General features: G+C 37.9%; 2 protein-coding genes across 2 annotated transcripts in view; one reads left to right on the top strand and one right to left on the bottom strand.

Annotated features, from left to right (window-relative positions):
- Positions 1–447: 447 nt before the first annotated feature.
- LOC131994658 (suppressor of lurcher protein 1) overlaps positions 448–18,510 on the top strand; it is a 394,762-nt gene continuing 376,699 nt past the window's right edge. Inside the window, exons 1-2 of the mRNA XM_059361439.1 lie at positions 448–506; positions 823–1,037. Coding sequence (XP_059217422.1) covers positions 448–506; positions 823–1,037 — 274 coding nt within the window. The remainder of the gene's footprint in view (positions 507–822; positions 1,038–18,510) is intronic.
- The window catches only part of LOC106083125 (fatty acyl-CoA reductase wat), a 41,096-nt gene continuing 34,502 nt past the window's right edge, over positions 11,917–18,510 (bottom strand). Inside the window, exons 4-8 of the mRNA XM_013245978.2 lie at positions 17,351–17,612; positions 17,092–17,293; positions 15,470–15,712; positions 15,153–15,410; positions 11,917–12,215 (exon numbers count right to left, since the gene is read on the bottom strand). Coding sequence (XP_013101432.1) covers positions 12,122–12,215; positions 15,153–15,410; positions 15,470–15,712; positions 17,092–17,293; positions 17,351–17,612 — 1,059 coding nt within the window. The 3' untranslated portion in view covers positions 11,917–12,121. The remainder of the gene's footprint in view (positions 12,216–15,152; positions 15,411–15,469; positions 15,713–17,091; positions 17,294–17,350; positions 17,613–18,510) is intronic.

Below are 18,510 nucleotides of genomic sequence, written 5' to 3'. Positions count from 1 at the left end.
TTTTTTAATTTTTTTCTCAACAATATGCCTTGGCATTTATTATTCCTTTTGGGTTCTTCGATAATCTCCCCTTGATGTAACCTGCATCCTTTTGGGGTTTTAATTTCTCAACTTGAAATTGAAATCGAGTGCCAGTCAGTGAGGCAAGTGTAAAGTTTAGTGGTTTTGTTTTGTTCTTATCCTCGACACTTTATTTCATGAATGAGTTCTGGCTCAGTGCTGCCACTGCTGCTGCAGCCGACACATTTGGATTGGCTGCCTGCACTCTTGTCTTCTCGGGTACATTTGGCCTTTCTACACACGCACACACACACACACCTATACACTCCCCATCGTGTTCATTGAAAACATCCTGTCGTGTAGTAATCGTTGCAGCCACTATGCAAGCTGTATAGTTTTTGCTTTTTTGCACGATATTCCCAAATAAAAAGAAGTTAGGAAGATAAAATGGCAGACGAGAACGAAGATGAGGGAGAGGACTCGAATGAAGAACTTCATATAAAAGAGTTTTAATGCACGCTTGCAGCATTCAGTTCCAATTGAAATCTTATGTGCAACGAATGTTTCACTTTAATGTTGGACATTGACGCCGCTAAGTGAATATTTCAAATACGAGAAAAGGAATTTTAGCGGGAAAATTTTAGAAAATTATCAAAATTAAAAAAGAAAATGTTTAAAAAGAAAAGCAATAAATAAAATAAATAACAGAAATTTCAATAGAGCTATTTGTGGGAAAAAAAATTATAGAAAGATTTCTAATAAAAACCTGTTTACAAAAATGTTATTGTTAAAAATTGTGTTTTTGTGTGCATATGTTTTAAGTTTACCAACAAAGTCTTTGGTACAAAGTTCAATTGTATCAGAAACTTTTGAATCCATTTCCGTATCAGCAACATTGTCACCGCCCACTAACTTTGGAACTTCATTAGATGCTATTTTTTTGGATACTACTACACAAAATCCTTTGTGTTTATTTGGCAGTACCCAAAGGGTGGACAATAATTCTATTGGAGTTCAAATTGTTAATGCTACAAATCGTAAGTTGAGTAACAAAATGACGAATTTTAAAATATTTCTTTTGTTTATAAAATTTGATTTTTTTATACCCACCACCGTAGGAATGAACGGAATGACTAAATGAATATACCCCCTATATTCATTTAGTCATTCCGTTTGCAACACATAGAAATATCAATTTCCGACCCTATAAAGCATATATATTTCGGATCGTCATAAAATTCTGAGACGATTTAACGATGTCAGTGTGTCTGTCCTACGTCCGTCTGTTGTAATCACTCTAGAGCCTTCAAAAATTGAGATATTGAACTGCAATTTGGCACAGATACGTCTTTTTGATGCACGCTGGTTAAGTTCTTGAACAGGCCAACAAACCGGACCATATTTGGATATAGCTGCTTTATAGATCGATTTTCCGATAATAGGTCTAATGCCCATAAAAACTTTATTTTTTAATCCGATTTTGCTGAAATTTGAAACGGTAAATAGTTTAGGGTAACAGACCCAAATATGGTTCCGATCGGACTATATTTAGATATAGCTACCATATAGACCGATTTCCCGATAAAGGGTCTGAAGTACATAAAAGCTTTATTTATTACCCGATTTTACTGAAATTTGAAACAGGGGTTAGAGGCTTAAAATCCTCCTGACATCTGACCTAAAGATAGATTAGATCGGTCCGTATTTAGATATAGCTGCCATATAGACCGATCTATCGATAAAGGTTCTGAAGCCCATAAATGCTTTATTTTTTAACCGCTTTCGCTAAAATTTGAAGCAGTGGGTTATTTTAAGCCTCCCTACATCGGACCCAAATATGGTACAGATCGGACTATATTTAGATATAGCTGTCATATAGACCGATCTGTCGATAAAGGTTCTGAAGACCATAAAAGCCTTACTTTTTTATTCGATTTCGCTAAAATTTGAAACAGTGCGTTATTTTTAGCCTCCTAACACCCGATCCAAATATGGTTCAGATCGGACTATGTTTAGATATAGTTGCCGTATAGACCGAACTGCCGCTAAGGGGTCTGAAGCCAATAAAAGCTTTGTTTATTACCCGATTTCGTTGAAACTTGAAACAGTGAGTAGGTTGAGACCTCCCAACATCCGACCTAAATATGGTTCTGATCGGACGATATTTAGATATAGCTGCCATATAGACCGATCTCCCGATAAGGGGACTGAAGCCCATCAAATTTTATTTATTACCCGATTTCGCTAAAATTTGAAACAGTGAGTTTTTCTGAGTCTCATGATATCCGACCTTAATATGGTTCAGATCGGTTTATAATTGGATATAACTGCCAATATTTTGTTCTACAAAATTGAATAGTGACATATATGTTAGACTACTCAATGTCCGTGCCGAATTTGGGTGCTTAAGTTATCCACTTTTCACCGAATTGTGACGAAATGGGGTTTACATATATACCAGAGGTGGTGGGTATCTAAGGTTCCGCCCAGCCAAACTTAACGCCTTTTTACTTGTTTAACTTGAAAGTAATTCAGTAGCTTAAGCAAGTTGTGTATGCCAACAATGTGGAACATATTTTAATTCAAGACACACCCATGAGACCTACAAGTAAATTCTTATTCTGCGTATTGTAGAAGGCACAGCGGAATTTTGTATTAAAAACACTTTAATTCGTTATAAACCGAGACACACATATAAATGCAACAAAGGCAAGGCCATGAAGAATGTAGTTCAAAATAACAAATCTGTAAAGGGGCAAAAAAAAAAAAATAATGGTTGAATATTTGATCAATTAAATTTGTTTCAAATACAACTCATACGTTTTTAATTTTCTTTTATCATCTGTCCCGTTATTATTTTTATCCTTCGTAATTTGCAGATCCTTACAATCAACGAGAAGTTTTTTGAGGTATCCACTCCAATTCAATGAGCCCATATCGAAATGAAAGATTTTGCGATCTTCGTATGTCATATCTCTCCATAGAGTTTTGGAGTTTGCAGTGTTAAATGTAAAATCAAAATCCAAAATATAACGGAAATTTTCAAATTGATTCCATAAATCCAAATAATACGAGCTCATTCTATTATTCAAAAGAAACAAACAATAATTACATTATAATATTATTATTTTATGATCCTTACCTAGGTGACTTTCCGCTTAGCATAAAAATAAAATCGCTTATAAGTCCTGGAATAATGTGATACATGCATACGAGAATCATGTAACCCAATCTAGTTTCAGCTAAAATTAAAAAAGGAGCCCAAGTAATATTTGGCAAAGGCATTTTGTAACAATGTTCCAAAAAGAATTTCCTAAAAGTCTCCCAACTCAATTCATTTGCATGATCGGGCACCAGAGTATAAATTGGTGGTTCCTTGGGTATGCTGTATAAATCCGAAGTTGTGTTATTATTGTTTGATGTATATCATATGTATTACTTACTTTTGTTTAGATATTTTGTTGGTGTACCAAGCACTAGCCAAAATAATGTTGGCACAATAGTCCACAGGCACAAAACAGGTATTCCGATCGGGTCTGGTATTTACAACTCTCAAGACACCATTGGCGCATCCGTATACAAAATCCATGAGGCCATTAGAGTTATTGGCCCAACTTGATGAAGGTTCTTCACTGGAACCTAAAACTTTTGAAAAACAGATATGTACAATTTACAAACCTTTTAAATGAATATAATACAAGAATTCTTCAATAAATTTATACAGAATGATATCATTTGAAATCAAACACGGCGACATATCTTTGGATTTGACATACTTCCATTTGGATGTTACTAAAGTGATTGAAGCAACAAGCTTGGAAAAACAAGTACTCCGCTTTATTGTATCAATCCTCAAGAAAATTACTGCACATTTCAACGGCATAAATGCCGTAAAAGATTTCTAAATTTTTAATCATTATCCACAAATTTTCTTTGTCCATCATAACATTGGGAATACCGTACTTAAATACCTTATATCCGATTCAATTTATCATCGTCTTATTATCAAAAAAAAAAAAAACCCCTTTTTATTCTCCCTATATACCTATTCCAGATCGAATAACACAAATTGGTAACACTCCACTGCCGTTTTTCAGCACTGCTTCTTCTGCCATTGCCTTGGTGTAACAATAGGTGTTGGGGAATTTTCCCAATAGTTGTTTGTGTAAAGCATCAAATTTCTCAAATCCCAAGTCTTGCTTGAGCTGCAACAATTCTTCGCTGGTTGTGCCTAAGTACTCGGTATAAAAACGTTCTTCAGAATTTTTTGCCCTATGATTAGCAAAAGCTGAAGAGATGTGGACAAAGGCCTAAAAAAGTATTGTAATTATACATAAAAATATTATCTTAATTGTAACAATATATTTGATGTATAAAGAGTAAAACATTGCCCTACGGGGTTTATTTATATTTTAATGTTTCCTTACTCACTTTTAAATGTTTCATTTCCTCTGCCATTTGAAGCAGAGATATGGTTGCTCCCACGTTTATTTGTGTGGCTCTGCCCAACTTTTCATCCAGACACTTTGTGGCTGCACAGTGTATAATTACATTGACATTTACGAGTAATTCATTGCGATCGATTATCGATAAACCCCATTGAGGCACTGTACAATCACCTCTAATGGCTTTGATATATTGCCAAGGATTCTTTCTTCTTTGAAGAACTTTGTTGAATAACTGAAATTGTGTTATCATAAGATTTTTATACAAGTTATTCGATGTTATTCTTACTGGATCTTCAAATATTTCATAGCAACGTTGTATGACATTCTTGTCGTTCTTTGATCTAGCTAATATGTAAATCAATTTCACTTCAATGCAACGCAGGATTTTTTCAATAAGAACTGTAAAAGGAAATAAAAATTACTTCATCTATCATCAATTGTATTAAGAAGTTTGTTTTAAGAATGACATTCCCTAAAGTTGTACTTCGCCAATCTGAAATCCTTTTTTATAGTGTTGTATATATTAGTGTAGGATATACCTTTTCCTAAGAATCCAGTGCCTCCCGTTATTAAAATCACTTTGTTGCGGTAGAAGTTCTTAATGTTTAAATCCATCTGCCTTAGTTGTTGTAAGAGATATTTCAAAGAGTTCAATTTGAATACAAATTTGAAAATACCTTCTTAACTTATAAGATTTTTACTTTAAGCACCACAGAATAAAACACGCACAATCTTAGGTCAAATTGATTATTGAATTCATCTTAAACACAAATAAATACGTCTTGTGGTTCACCTGCAAATGTCAAGTTAATATCAAAAACTTCCCTTTTATAAGCTAATTTACAAAATATGAATGCCAGCAAATATGAACTTTACTTGAATTTAAGTTATCAGACAAATGACCGGCATTGACATCGTCTGTTTAATTAATTGTCATTACCAGCTTTCAATTATCTGTACTGTTGACGAATGTTTGTGTTAGAAATTGGAGAGAAATTTCATTCGAACACAATGAAGATGTATACACCATTAGTTTAAAATAACTAGCAGTATGAATATGAAATTCGTTACTAATAAAGTCATTAATACACTTGAAATAAACCACAGTTAATAGCAACTAATTGGAGTTTAAATGTTATCTGATTTCCTAGTTTAAATATTTTGAATAATTTCATATAAAAATTTTCTTAATAAAACCCATTTTTAAGGTAATAAAACTAATAAAAATTAAGAGACAAGTAAAAAGCTAATCAAGTCAAAAGCGCCTTTAGCTTAATTAAAAAAAATTTTAGCGAAAAAAACTAAACTTTAGACGAATCTTATGTTGACGATAGATTATGTATGTCGTAAGCCATATTTAAGTGTGAATCGTTTTCCACTTGTATTTGTGACGGTGCTTATTTCTTTGGTCTCAAACAAATGAGCTCTAAACGAGCTAAAATAGTCAAATCGGTAAATTGACCATATCAAAAAATGAACTTTGTTGAAGAAAATGTTAGTTAAACTCACCATTCGAAATATCTACGATATCACATAAACAAGTAAAAAGGCGTTAAGTTCGGCCGGGCCGAATGTGGGCCAACACGTTAAATCGAGAGTTCGGTCTATATGGCAGCTATGTCCAAATCTGGACCGATTTGGGTCAAGATGCGGAAAAATGTCGAAGAGCCTAACACAACTCACTGTCCCAATTAACGTCGAAATCAGATTATAAACGCGCCTCTTATGACCCAAAAACCTTAAATCGAGAGATCGGTCTTTATAGCAATTATAGCCTTATACAACTCACTGTCCCAAATTTCAGCTACATCTGATAATAAATGTGGCTTTTATGGGCCTAAGACCTTAAATCGGCCGATCGGTCTATATAGGTGCTATATCAAGATATAGTCCGATATAGCCCATCTTCGAACTTATCCTGCTTATGGACAAAATAAGAATCTGTGCAAAATTTCAGCTCAATATCTCTTTTTAAAGACTGTAGCGTGATTTCAACAAACAGACGGACATGGCTAGATCGTCTTAGATTTTTACGCTGATCAAGAATATATATACTTTATAGGGTCGCAAGTGGATATTTCGATGTGTTGCAAAAGGAATGACAAAATGAATATACCCCCATTCTTAGGTGGTGGGTATAAAAACACATTTGCCTTCAAGAAATAAAATCAGCTTCAGGAGATGCAATGAATCGTGGACCTATGTACATCATATTTAAAATAGATGTCCAGATAGCTCATAGAATTAACTATATCAGATCAGGAACTGTAAATCTGAAAAGATGGGTCAGCAGAAGAACACCTCAAGGAGGTATACTGTCTCCTCTACTATGGAATATGGCCGTTAACAATATATTATTGTCTATGTAATAGAAACGTGTAAAAGTGGTCGCGTATGCTGATGACCTGGCTATTGCGGTAAGGGGAAATTTTCCCAGCACTCTTAGAGACATACTTCAGGAAGCTCTAAGTGAGCCACCGAAAGTGGTCTAGGTGGCAAACCGTGTAAGGTAGAAGTAGTTATTTTCAGCATCAGATTCAAGTTACCACAGTGGCATCTGCGTCCTTGGGCCCCTTACGTGGGACCATTAGGTGAAAAGTATATTATAGTTCTCCACCTCGATTTGAAGTGGAATGTTAATGCTAGACATGTATTGTGCTGTTTTGGGATTTTCCTTAACAATTGATCTTCTGGGTACGACAGTGCTGTTTTAATGATGTATAAAATATAGTGCTGGTTAGCAGTCGGTGTAGAAGGGTAGACAGTATGATGGATGGTACATGATATATATATATATATATATATATATATATATATATATATATATATATATATATATATATATATATATATATTGTTCTTCATTTGTATAATGTTCTTCATTCGTTCTGGAATTGTTAATTAACAATCTTTGTTAAACTTTGGAGCTTGTCGAGTGGGTCTGAGAAAAGAAGTTCTGATGATTTAAATGTTTTCCACACGGTGTCGCTGTTAGTCCTTGCTAATAGCAGAATGTATACCGCGCTGTGTGAAAGTTTCGATGGAATTCTTGTTTTAGCTCAGTATTGTGTTGGGTCATATTGGGTTTTGCCACCTGATTTCTAATGGTTTCTGAGTGACAAGCTGCTACACCACTAGGTGACCAGTCCGGAACAGTTTGGAGTTCAACTGGAAGTAGTTGTCGGATCAGAGTCCTGAATCTCGTACCACGGGAGTCTAGAGCCCCTGGAACTACAGTTCCAGCCTTACTATGGTAAGGCCCCAGTTGGGAGCAACGTGATGGCTGTGGTTTTGACCTAAAATCGCAGGAAGGGGATTTCGATGCTCGGTCTGGTGTTGCATGTTATCACGCGGGTGCCGTGACACATAGATTGGAAGGATCTGTGTGTCCCCAAGGGGGAGATCACGTCCCCAAGGGGGCAATTACGTCCAAACAACGTGGGATCGAATTGGTACTCATGCTGGTTTCGGTCAGTCGAGGGTGTTGGCAGTCGCATTATATGCGCCTGGGCTTAAGAGTTGTCAGACCTATAATGCTGTATGGTGTTGCTGTCTGGTGAACGGCGCTTCAAAATTTTACCTTTTGTTCAATACCTAACCGGTTTCAAAGGATTGTTTGTTTGGACATCACAGCCGCACCTAATGCCTCTGGATATTGTGGCTAGACAAATTGCTGCGACCACTGCTGTGAGCCTAAGGGAACTTTCTCTTTGGTCATGTAACGGGTGCGGACACTATGTTATTCTTAATACAATGCCCGATATTCCAGGCAGTGTGGATTACACGTTGCCTGAGAGGATTTTTGACCAAAAGTACTGTACAACTATTCCGGATAGATCAGATTGGAACTACGATATCCCTGGCAATAGAAATTACGTAGACTTCTATACGGATTGATCCAAACAAGACGATTAGGCGGGCTTTGGTGTGTGCTCTGAACCCGACAGTGTTTATCAAACGGAGATTCTTGCTGTTAAATAATGGCTAAGATATAAGTCAGGAGGAAGGTCGCACATGATCTCCTATTGCAAATAGTCGCAGAACTGCGTGCTGAAATCATAGCTGTAAGCGAACAATAAGGAAGAAGGAATCAAGGGCCTTGGCTTGAAGATTCCACGAATGCATCTACTTTCTGGATACCATACAGCAATGGCATCTCACCAGTAAGCAGCGGACATGGAAACGAATACACCAGGATGAAGCGAGATCACTTCATGTTGTTTAGCTGCTATATCACCTCTAGTGAGGGTTCCGACCTCTTCGAGGACAAACTTGATGAAATCGAGGACACAATGCGAAGATTAGACGGGCATTTCATAGTAGCTGGCGACTTAAACACTTGAGAGGTAGCATGGGACATGCCAGCGACGAACTCAAACAGAAGACGAGTTATAGACATGGTCGCAAGAACTGATTTACTCAGGAAATCATCGGAAAGATAACACAGTGGGTTATACTTGAAACTTACACAGCAAGCTACCACCAGTATATTAAATGTTCCTTTAATACTGAAAGAAATACGGCTAACGAGGGAATGAGGCAAAATACATGAAAGTGGAACGCGAACAAGCTCAACATCTCGAAACTACTAGCGGAAATTGATCAAAGAGAGTGGATGCAAGAAATCCATGCCAAAACTCAAAAGGGCGAGGGGAACCGCACTCCACTGGTGGAATAACGCTATAGCTGATCAACAAAGCAACAGCATTAGACTAAGCAACAGATATACGAGAGCTCGCCGCAGAACCACGGTTGAGACAAAGCACGCTCTATACAAAGAGGCAAAAAAGTTTCTCGCTGTCGTTATAGACAGAAACAAGCAAGCAAAGTGGTAGGAGTTAGGAGATGTAAAATACCGAAATACTTGTGGTCTCAAATACAAAATTAAGATGGAAAAATTCGGCACATAGAGCCCAACTGCGGTGATGGGTGGAAGAACAATGGAAATTTTAGTCCACACACTCTTCCCGACACGACTGTAGATAAGACGAAATGTTAGGGAGAGCCCACTGACAACATAAGCCCGTTTACAAAAGCGGAGCTAAGGATTGCAGCCCCCAGCCTTTAGGGCAGAAAAGTCCCCGGGCCCGATGGCTCACCGGCCCAGGTTATGAAGCAGATTGCTGAAAACAGACCGGAATTTTTTCTAGGAATGTTCAACCGGTGCCTTTTTTAAGGTTTTTTCCGGAGGGAGGTATGGAAAAGACAAAAGCTGGTGCTAACGAGCAAGGGAATTCTCATGCAAGCCATTCAGTATGCTGGATACGGTGGTAAGCTTTTGGAGCAACTTCGCTCTCTAATAGAAAATAGTCTGCTGAATAAAGCAAGTACTGTTTGTATTTTTGCTGCTTTAACAACAGTAATGCTGTTGCTATAGCAAAAAATGTGATGCCGTTCGGACAATAATCTTATGTATAAAATTGAATTTGTGTTTGTTTGTCGGTTTGTTTATTTCCTCCGTATAGACTCAAAAGCGGCAGAACGGATTACTTTGAAATTTTCACAGATTGTGTAGGTTGGTCTGGAAGGAAACATAGGCTACATATTTTTTTGATATCGGAAGGGGGCGGACCCTCCCCCTTATCCCAATAGTATATATAATCGGGAAGAAAGAATAGACTTTATAATTTATTGATATTGGAAGAGGGCGGATCCTCCCCCCTCCTCCGATTACAAATACGGTATAAAAATTAGGTCCAAGTAATGGAAGGTCGCCCCACCCCCAAATGGGCATATTAGCCGACCAATTGATATCCAATTTTGGAGCCAAGTGTTTGGGGGTACGCCCTAAATCAGCCCCTTAACTGAACTTTATTTCCGACTATAGCAATATGGAGCTGTAATCAACGGTATTTGGGAGTAAAAAACGAATTCGATATCTATTTTCGGGGCAAAGTGCCGGTGGCCGCCCCAGCCCCAAAACACACTCAAAACGGTTCATACTTACCGACATTGACAATATTGGGCTCAAAGTAACGTCGAAATGTTTCCTCTAAAGGCACATATTATTACTCTAATTTCGAAAATACCAGATCTCGGAGATTGGTAGTGTGATTCATTCGAAATTTTTTGCAATCTAACAGTCACCAAAAAAAAAATGGTTTCTATTGTTGGGGACGGGTGCCGCGGGGGTTGCCCCAAAACCGGCAAAATGGATATATAGACCAATCACGACAATATGGAGCCATGTGTTGGGGGAACCACTCCAACCCAAAATACCTGCCTATTGTATAAAAGCTATTTGGGGTGAACATTTATTGATTTTCGGGAAATGTATATTAATTTTCCGGAATAAGACTCTGAGGTCCACCCCATCGTCAAACACAACTTATTTACCGATCATGGTCTGAAAGTGCCGCAGTGCGACACCTCAGGAGGAAAATTTTTTTCATTACCATGCATGACATGACACCTCTCAATGTCGCCAGCATTAAGAGGGGATAACAACCTCTTTATATTTTGTCCGAAGATATTGCAAGGATTCGATAGCAGGCGTTCAGCGTCATATCCGGTCATAAGCTACAGTAGCACGAATTCGATATCCACATTCAGGGCGAAGTGTCCCCACCCTAAAAAGATATTAGAGAGATAAAGAAGGCGCAGCGGAGCGGGCCCTGTCCAGTAAGTGCAAAATAAAACAACATTTTCAGACCATTATTTTGAGATACAGGAGTGCTAAATAAATTTCGACAATTTGCTTCGAAGTGCTTCTTCGACGAACAACTTTAGCTGGATCTGGCTCGACCACAAAGACCCGTATGGTCGATTATTCTCTTGTTTCGGGTTCATATTGGAATATCAAATCGAAAGTCGTCAATGTTTCGAATTTTTTCGTCTTAAACAACCTTAGAGATGGTTTGCTGCAGTAGCAAATGTTGTTTGTCGGTTCTGCAGTAATTATCTCCAATATTTTTGCAGATTTTGTATGTAGGGGAAAACCACAGCTGAAAATGTTTCTGATGTTCTCGCCAGAATTCGAGCCCAGGCGTTTAGCGTTATAGGCGGATATACCTAACCTAGCCTCTGCGCTACGGTGGCCTTCTAGTCGAAATAGTAGATCGAAATGTTTGCCAAAAGAAACACATTCAGATGTTTGCTAAAACAGCAAGCTAAGTTCCCGTTTTCAGCTGACTGTTGTTTAAGCAAAGTTCCTTGCTATTTTGATTAACAAATTAAGTTAAGTTTGGCAAGACTTTATTAGACAAGCTAACTTTGCAGAGACGAGCATCTCTATTTCCCCCAAATAAGTGGTGAAACTAAACAAGTTTCGTTTACAATAAGGAGCAATAACACTGTTGAGATCATTATACCTGTGAGGTCCCTCGTAGCCCCATTATAGCACTTACAATTCGCACTGCTTTTATAGTTATAACCACAAACCAAAACCTCCACAGACATCTTTAACTTACCTAAAATTAGACATGTACTAATTCAACCTTTAACATTTCTTATAAATAAGTCAATAATGTCATAACAATTAGTATAATATAATTTATTTCAATAAAAAACAAAATTCAATATATTAGATTGCATTTGGAGTATTGTTGTGCAGTGAAACAGTTTTCTAATATTTGCAAAATAAAAAAAAATCCCCTAAGGTAATAACAAAACAACTATAAACTAGATTTATTAAATTACATTCTACTATTTAATACAGTCAATAGGAGATAGAACTATGAGAGTGTGATGAATTTCAATAAAGACCATAACAGCCAGAATAAACCAACAAATACTAAGGCATGAAGAACACAATGAAGGACGTGTAATCTGAAATGTAAAATGAAAAGCAATATTAGAAAAAATTTTAAATATTACAATATACAAAAAATCAATAATACATTGTTAATAATTCGCTGTACTTCGTAGTAGAAAGGTGTAAACTTAATTTTTCAAATTTTATTATGTTAATTGACTATGACAGAACATTTGTTCCACTAGCCGAACGTAGAATAACGTTGCAACCGCCTCGATCTTCTGCGCTCATTCTAAAATCTCTGACACCAAGTTTCGAGGTGTCGACTACCACTTGATCTTTTTTCGGGCTTTTGGTCTTCCCAGTTTGCATGTACCACCGTATTTGCCTTCAAAAGAAACTTCTTTGCTGGAACTTCTTCGTCCATTCTGAGAACATGACCTAGCCAACGCAGCCGTTGTAATTTGATGCGTGTAACGATGCTATCGTAATCATACAGCTATTGGTTCGTACGTCCCATATATTCTCTAAACTGGTCCATATATTTTACGAACAATCTTTCGAATACTCCAAGCACTGCCTCATCTGCTTTCACAAGTACCCATGCCTCAGAACCGTATAACAACATGGGTAGTATCAGTGTCTTGTATAGTGTAATCTTCGTCTGTCGAGAGGTGGCCTTGTTTCTAAACTGCTTACTTAGTCCAAAGTAGCATCTGTTTGCCAATATTATTTTTTGCTTTATTTCAAAACCGGTGTCATTCATTTTGGCGGTGCCGAGGGAGATAAAGTTACTGACTATCTCAAAGTTGTGGTTCCCAACTTTCTTCATTTTCTTTATCTGCTCGGTTGTGCAATGCTTTTTGGGAGTTGAAACCAAAGGCTGCATATCGATGTCGTCGGCATAGGCGAGTAGCATGTGTTCTCTTGTGATTAGTGTGCCATATCTATTCACATCTGCATCTCGTATAATAATCTCCAGCAGGATATTAAAGAGATCACACGATAGGCTGTCTCCTTATCTTAAACCTCGTTTGGTATTGAACGGTTCGGAGATATTATTTCCTGATCTTACTGAGGAACGCGTATCAGCAAGTGTCATCCTGCAGAGTCTTATTAATTTTGCAGGGATACCAAATTCAGACATGGCTTGAAATACCTTTGAACGTGAAGGAGTGTCGAAGGCGGCTTTGTAGTCAACAAAGAGATGGTAGGTGTTGATTTGTCCTTCTCGGGTCTTTTCCAGGATTTGGCGAAGTGTGAATATCTGGTGGATTTACCAGGTCTAAAGCCGCATTCATAGGGCACAATAATCTCATTAACTTTAGGTTTTAATCTTTCACTCAGTACGCTCGAGAGTATCCATGGGGAGGAGACTTATTCCTCTGTAGTTTACACATTCCGCCTTGTCTTCTTTCTTGTATTCGGGACATAGTATGCTGAGGTTCCAATCATCGGGTATGCATTTTTCTAGCCAGATTGTGTAGATAAGCTGATGCATATGCTTTATCAGCGTGTCGCCTCCGGTCTTAAATAGTTCAGCGGGTAATCCGTCGCCTCCTGCTGCCTTGTTGTTCTATAGTCGCGTCATTGCTACTTGGACCTCATTCTGACTAGGAGGTAAACATTCTATACCATAATCAGGGATTGGTTCTGCGATGCAATCTTCGCCGCCAACGTCGGACACTAGCAGCTAGGTTAAATGTTCTTTCCAATCCTTAGCATGTTATATGTGTCAGTTACCAGATTTCGTTATTTGTCTCTGCAAGAGGATGTGCCTGCACCCAAGCCATCGGTTTGATGTTTAATTCTTTGGTAGAATTCCCGGACTTCATTCTGACTCCTGTACATCTCAATTCGCTCACACTTACGTCTTTCCATTTCATTTTTCTTTCTGCGGAAAGGCGTTTATTCTCTCTCCTTTTCTCCCGATACCTCTCCTTCATCTGGCGTGTTGCTACTGACTGCATGGTTGCTCTATATGCCGCATTTTAGACTTCAGTAGCATCTCGACACTTTTGGTCGTACCATCGGTTTCTTTGAGGAGGCTTCCGGTACCCAATTATGAATTTCGCGACATTTTCCATGGCGTGGAATAGTTTGCCATTGCGCCATTATATCATCGGAACAAGGAGTGCTTTCATCAAGCAGTTGGGTCAGTCGAGTGGAGTATGCAGCTGCCATCTGTCGTGTTTGCAGCTTCTCAATGTCCAGCTTCCTTGCAGTGTCAGATCGTACTATCCTCGCCGTGTTCAAACGGCTGCGAACCTTTACTGCAACAAAGTAATGATCCGGATCTATATTCGCTCGATCGCGGATCGATCGTACTTCTAACACGCTGAATGAATGCCTTCCATCTATCACAAGTGATCTATTTGGTTCCTCGTGTTTTGATTGGGTGACAGCCATGTGGGTTTGTGAGTGTTTTATGTTGCGGATTGTGGCTAGCTTCTCATTCCACCAGAGTAAAGCTGGACACAAGGTGCTTCAGTCTCCGACTAACCAGAAATCCACAGCCAAATTCATGCCTCGTGTTATGGCAGCTATAGTATAGTTCGTCACCGTTCGGTGTTGTAGTGACACCATTTCCAGTCCATCGTACTTCCTGTAAGGAGGTAATATCTGCCTTGTACTTCTCTAATACATCCGCCAGCGCGTATACTGCACCTTCTCTATGAAGAGTGCAGACATTCCAGGTGCAGATCCGCATAACATGATCCTTTTTTCGTTTGCGTGGGTTGTCAACGTTGGGTGTCGGTTTTTATATATTGATGAATTATCTTGTAATGCATTTGGATCGAAAATTGTGAATTTACAGAGTGGATATGTTAGTAGCAACATACAATTCATCTTCTTCTACATATAATACAATCCATGGAATTTATTATTTTAGTCTCCTGTTCTCTATTTTTATTTTTCTGCTAATACTGAAAAACCGTGCAAAGAACTTGATAAGTGACATCTATGGTGGAGGGGATATAAATTCGGCTCTTGCTAAGTTATTTACTTACCTTCTTAACAGCTTCTTGGCTTGTGGTATAGTCGAAGGATCTTCCTTGGCCAAAAATCTCCTCAAACCAAACAAACTATTGTAGAAATAATTACTCCAATTCAGTGAAACCATATCGAAGTTGAACAAACGTCGATCATCTGGAGTCATGGCTTTCCACACCATCTTCGAATTGGTGGTATCAAAAGTAAATTTATGATTCAAAAAGTAACGCAACAAATTACATTGTTTATGTATCTTTTTGTAGGCTCTTGTCATTCTGCAAAGAAAGTTCATGGTTTATTTTTTACAATTTTAAACTTTAAACAACAAACCCACCTTGCTGGTTTTCCCATGAGCAGCAGTAAAAAATCTATAAAATAGCCTGGCAGTGTATGATAGACCAATGTTAAGAAGCGATAAAAGTAGACATTTTTGGCAAATATCAAAAACGGATACCAAATCATGCTGGCCAACGGTATCTGAACACCATGTTCTTCTACATATTTCTTGTAGGCACCCCATTCCAAGGTGTTTTTCTCATCGGGTACCAAATTATATATGGGAGGATCTTTGGAGGGACTGCAATTAGAAAAGTGAATAAAATAAAGAATTTAATAAGGAAATTAAAAAAAGTGTTTCTGATTATAACGGAATATTAATAGACTTCGAAAATGAAGGTTTAGCCTAAACATGACCGACGCAGTCATCATGGGACCAGTGGCGGCTGTTTAGCTTTCAATGGGAAGACTTATTCTTGAAAGTTCGGGAAAATGCAAAGTCTGACATCCGTAGTGATCACAGGATCGCATATGTCCATATCACAGGCTCGATTGAAAGCAATGCTGGGTAAACAGCTTTATGAGATCTTTATTCGATTGCCTTTCTTAAGGGTAAAACGGTTTATAATGCTCTTCATGATGAGTTGGATAAATCACCTTTGTGTTTCAGATGATACCGAGTTCAATGCTGAAGTATTGGGTTTGATCACCACCAGAGGCATTATTCTGATGATACTGTGGTATCACAATGGACAATTTACGAATTGTCTAAGGGAGTTTGATAGTGAAATACGGCGAACCCTATTAGTACAGAAGTCAAACAACACAAACAAGTAAAAATGCAATAAGTTCGTCCGGGCCGAACTTTGGATACCCACCACCTCTGGTGTATATGTAAACCCCCTTTCGTAACAATCTGGTGAAAATGGGATAACTCATGCTCCCAAATTCTGCACGGACATTGAGTGGTCTAATAAATATAAGTCACTGTTCAATTTTATAAAACAAAATATTAGTGTTTTTGGCAGCTATATCCAAATATAAACCGATCTGAACCATATGGGACACGGATGTTGAAAAGTCTAACATAAGTCACTGCGTCAAATTTCAACGAAATCGGATAATAAATGCGCTTTTATAGGGCTAGGTCTTTAAATCGAGAGATCTTCTATATGGCACCTATAATCAAATCTAGACCCATATGGACCAAATTAAACAAGGATATAATAATCATCCTATTTTATTATAACTCCACTACTATATCCGTAGTTATATCTTAATAGGGGCTGATCTTCATCATATTTTATTCAGGTCCCGAAAACTCACATACAAGTAACATTTTCAGACAACAAATCTGCTTTTTGTGGGATTAATACCCTAAATTGGAAGATCGGTCTATATGGCAGCTATATCAAAATATGGTTCTATCTGAAACATATTAAAGCGGGTGTTCGGAGGCTTAAAATAACTCACTGTTTCAAATTTTAGCGAAATCGGATGAAAAATAAAGCTTTTATGGGATTCTGACCCTTTATCGGCAGATCGGTCTATTCAATATTCTTTGTTTGCCTAAATAGATATACCGCGCATAGAACCGACAAATGAGATCCATGGTGGAGGGTATTTAAAATTCGGCCTGGCCGAACTTAGCACGCTCTTACTTGTTAAACATGATCTTACATTTGTTTAACTGCAGTTGCCGTGTACCAGGCACAGGCTAGCATCATATTGGCACAGAAATCCACAGGAACCAAACCAGCGGGTTGCTTGGGATTGCCATACATAACTCTTAAAACACCATAGGCACTGCCATACAACACACTCATGGGTCCATAGAGATTATCAATCCAACCTGGCACAGGTTCCTCGCAAGTGGGTAAAACTAAAAATAAATGAATATATCAGATTTTCAACCATATTTCTATTATCATTTACTTACTTATTCCTGGCCTGAATATACAAATTGGCAATGTGTCGCTATGTTTTAATACCGCCTCCTCGGCTACTGATTTTGTGAAACAATAGGTATTGGGAAATTTGCCTGCCAACTCCAATTCCATGCGATCGAATTTCTCATTACCCAAAATACCTTTGACGGATAACAGCTCATCGCTGGTAATACCCAAATGTTCGGTGTAGAAACGTTCCTCGCCATGTAAGACCAGACAATTCGCAAACGCTGAGGAGACATGTACAAATGCCTGCAAATTGAGAATGGGGGATTGTCATAAAATCAAAATGGAGAAGAAAAGAGATGGATTAATTGCTTCATACATTGTTGCTAAGTTATGGATCACAAATTATCATGAACTTTATTTTGTTCTGAGCTTTTGCCCATTTTCCTCTGTTATTAAAACGTGTCTGCAATTAGAGGGTGGTGATGTACTATTCCATAGGAATTAATTATAGCAATTGGAATTTCTAGGTGCCGGCACTTGGGTATTATTTAAAAATTTTATTGACGTCCGCAGTGAACGGTGATTTTTTTTTTTAATTGCAGCCGTTCAATATTAGGGGATATATTATGAAATTTTATAACATCAACGTATTAAACTCAAAAAACCCCTTCAAAGAACAAAGTATGCACTTATACCTGTATTCACAAATCTTAATGTAGATTTGAAATAGGTTTATTCGACAGATTTCCTGTATAGAACTGTCAAATAACTGTCATTGATTATGACAGAAATATAGTGGAATATATAGTCCCAGTTATTCCCAAGAATATTAAAAAGCATGAATACGACTTTGGTTGCGGATTCATTGTTAATCAGAGCCAGAGATGGTCCGTGGGGGGATGGGGACAAATTTACGACCATACCAATATGGGGCTCAAATGTCTTTGGGAGTAAAGGACGAATTTTATATCAATATTCGGGAAAAGTGTCTATGGGGCCACCCCACACCCACAACACCACCCAAATAGGAAGTATTTTCTGACTATTGAGGCTCAAATAAGATGGCTTTTAAAGTGGAACACGAATCCGATATATATTTTCAAGGCCAAATCACTGAGTGGCGGCCAATCCCCAAAAACACCCCCAAGCCGGTCATGTTTGCCGACTATGGATATATGGGGCTCAAATTAAAGATATGTGG

The sequence above is a fragment of the Stomoxys calcitrans genome, chromosome 2 (assembly GCF_963082655.1).
Source record: "Stomoxys calcitrans chromosome 2, idStoCalc2.1, whole genome shotgun sequence".
Lineage (NCBI taxonomy): Eukaryota > Metazoa > Arthropoda > Insecta > Diptera > Muscidae > Stomoxys > Stomoxys calcitrans.
This window is presented reverse-complemented; position numbering and strand designations above follow the sequence as displayed.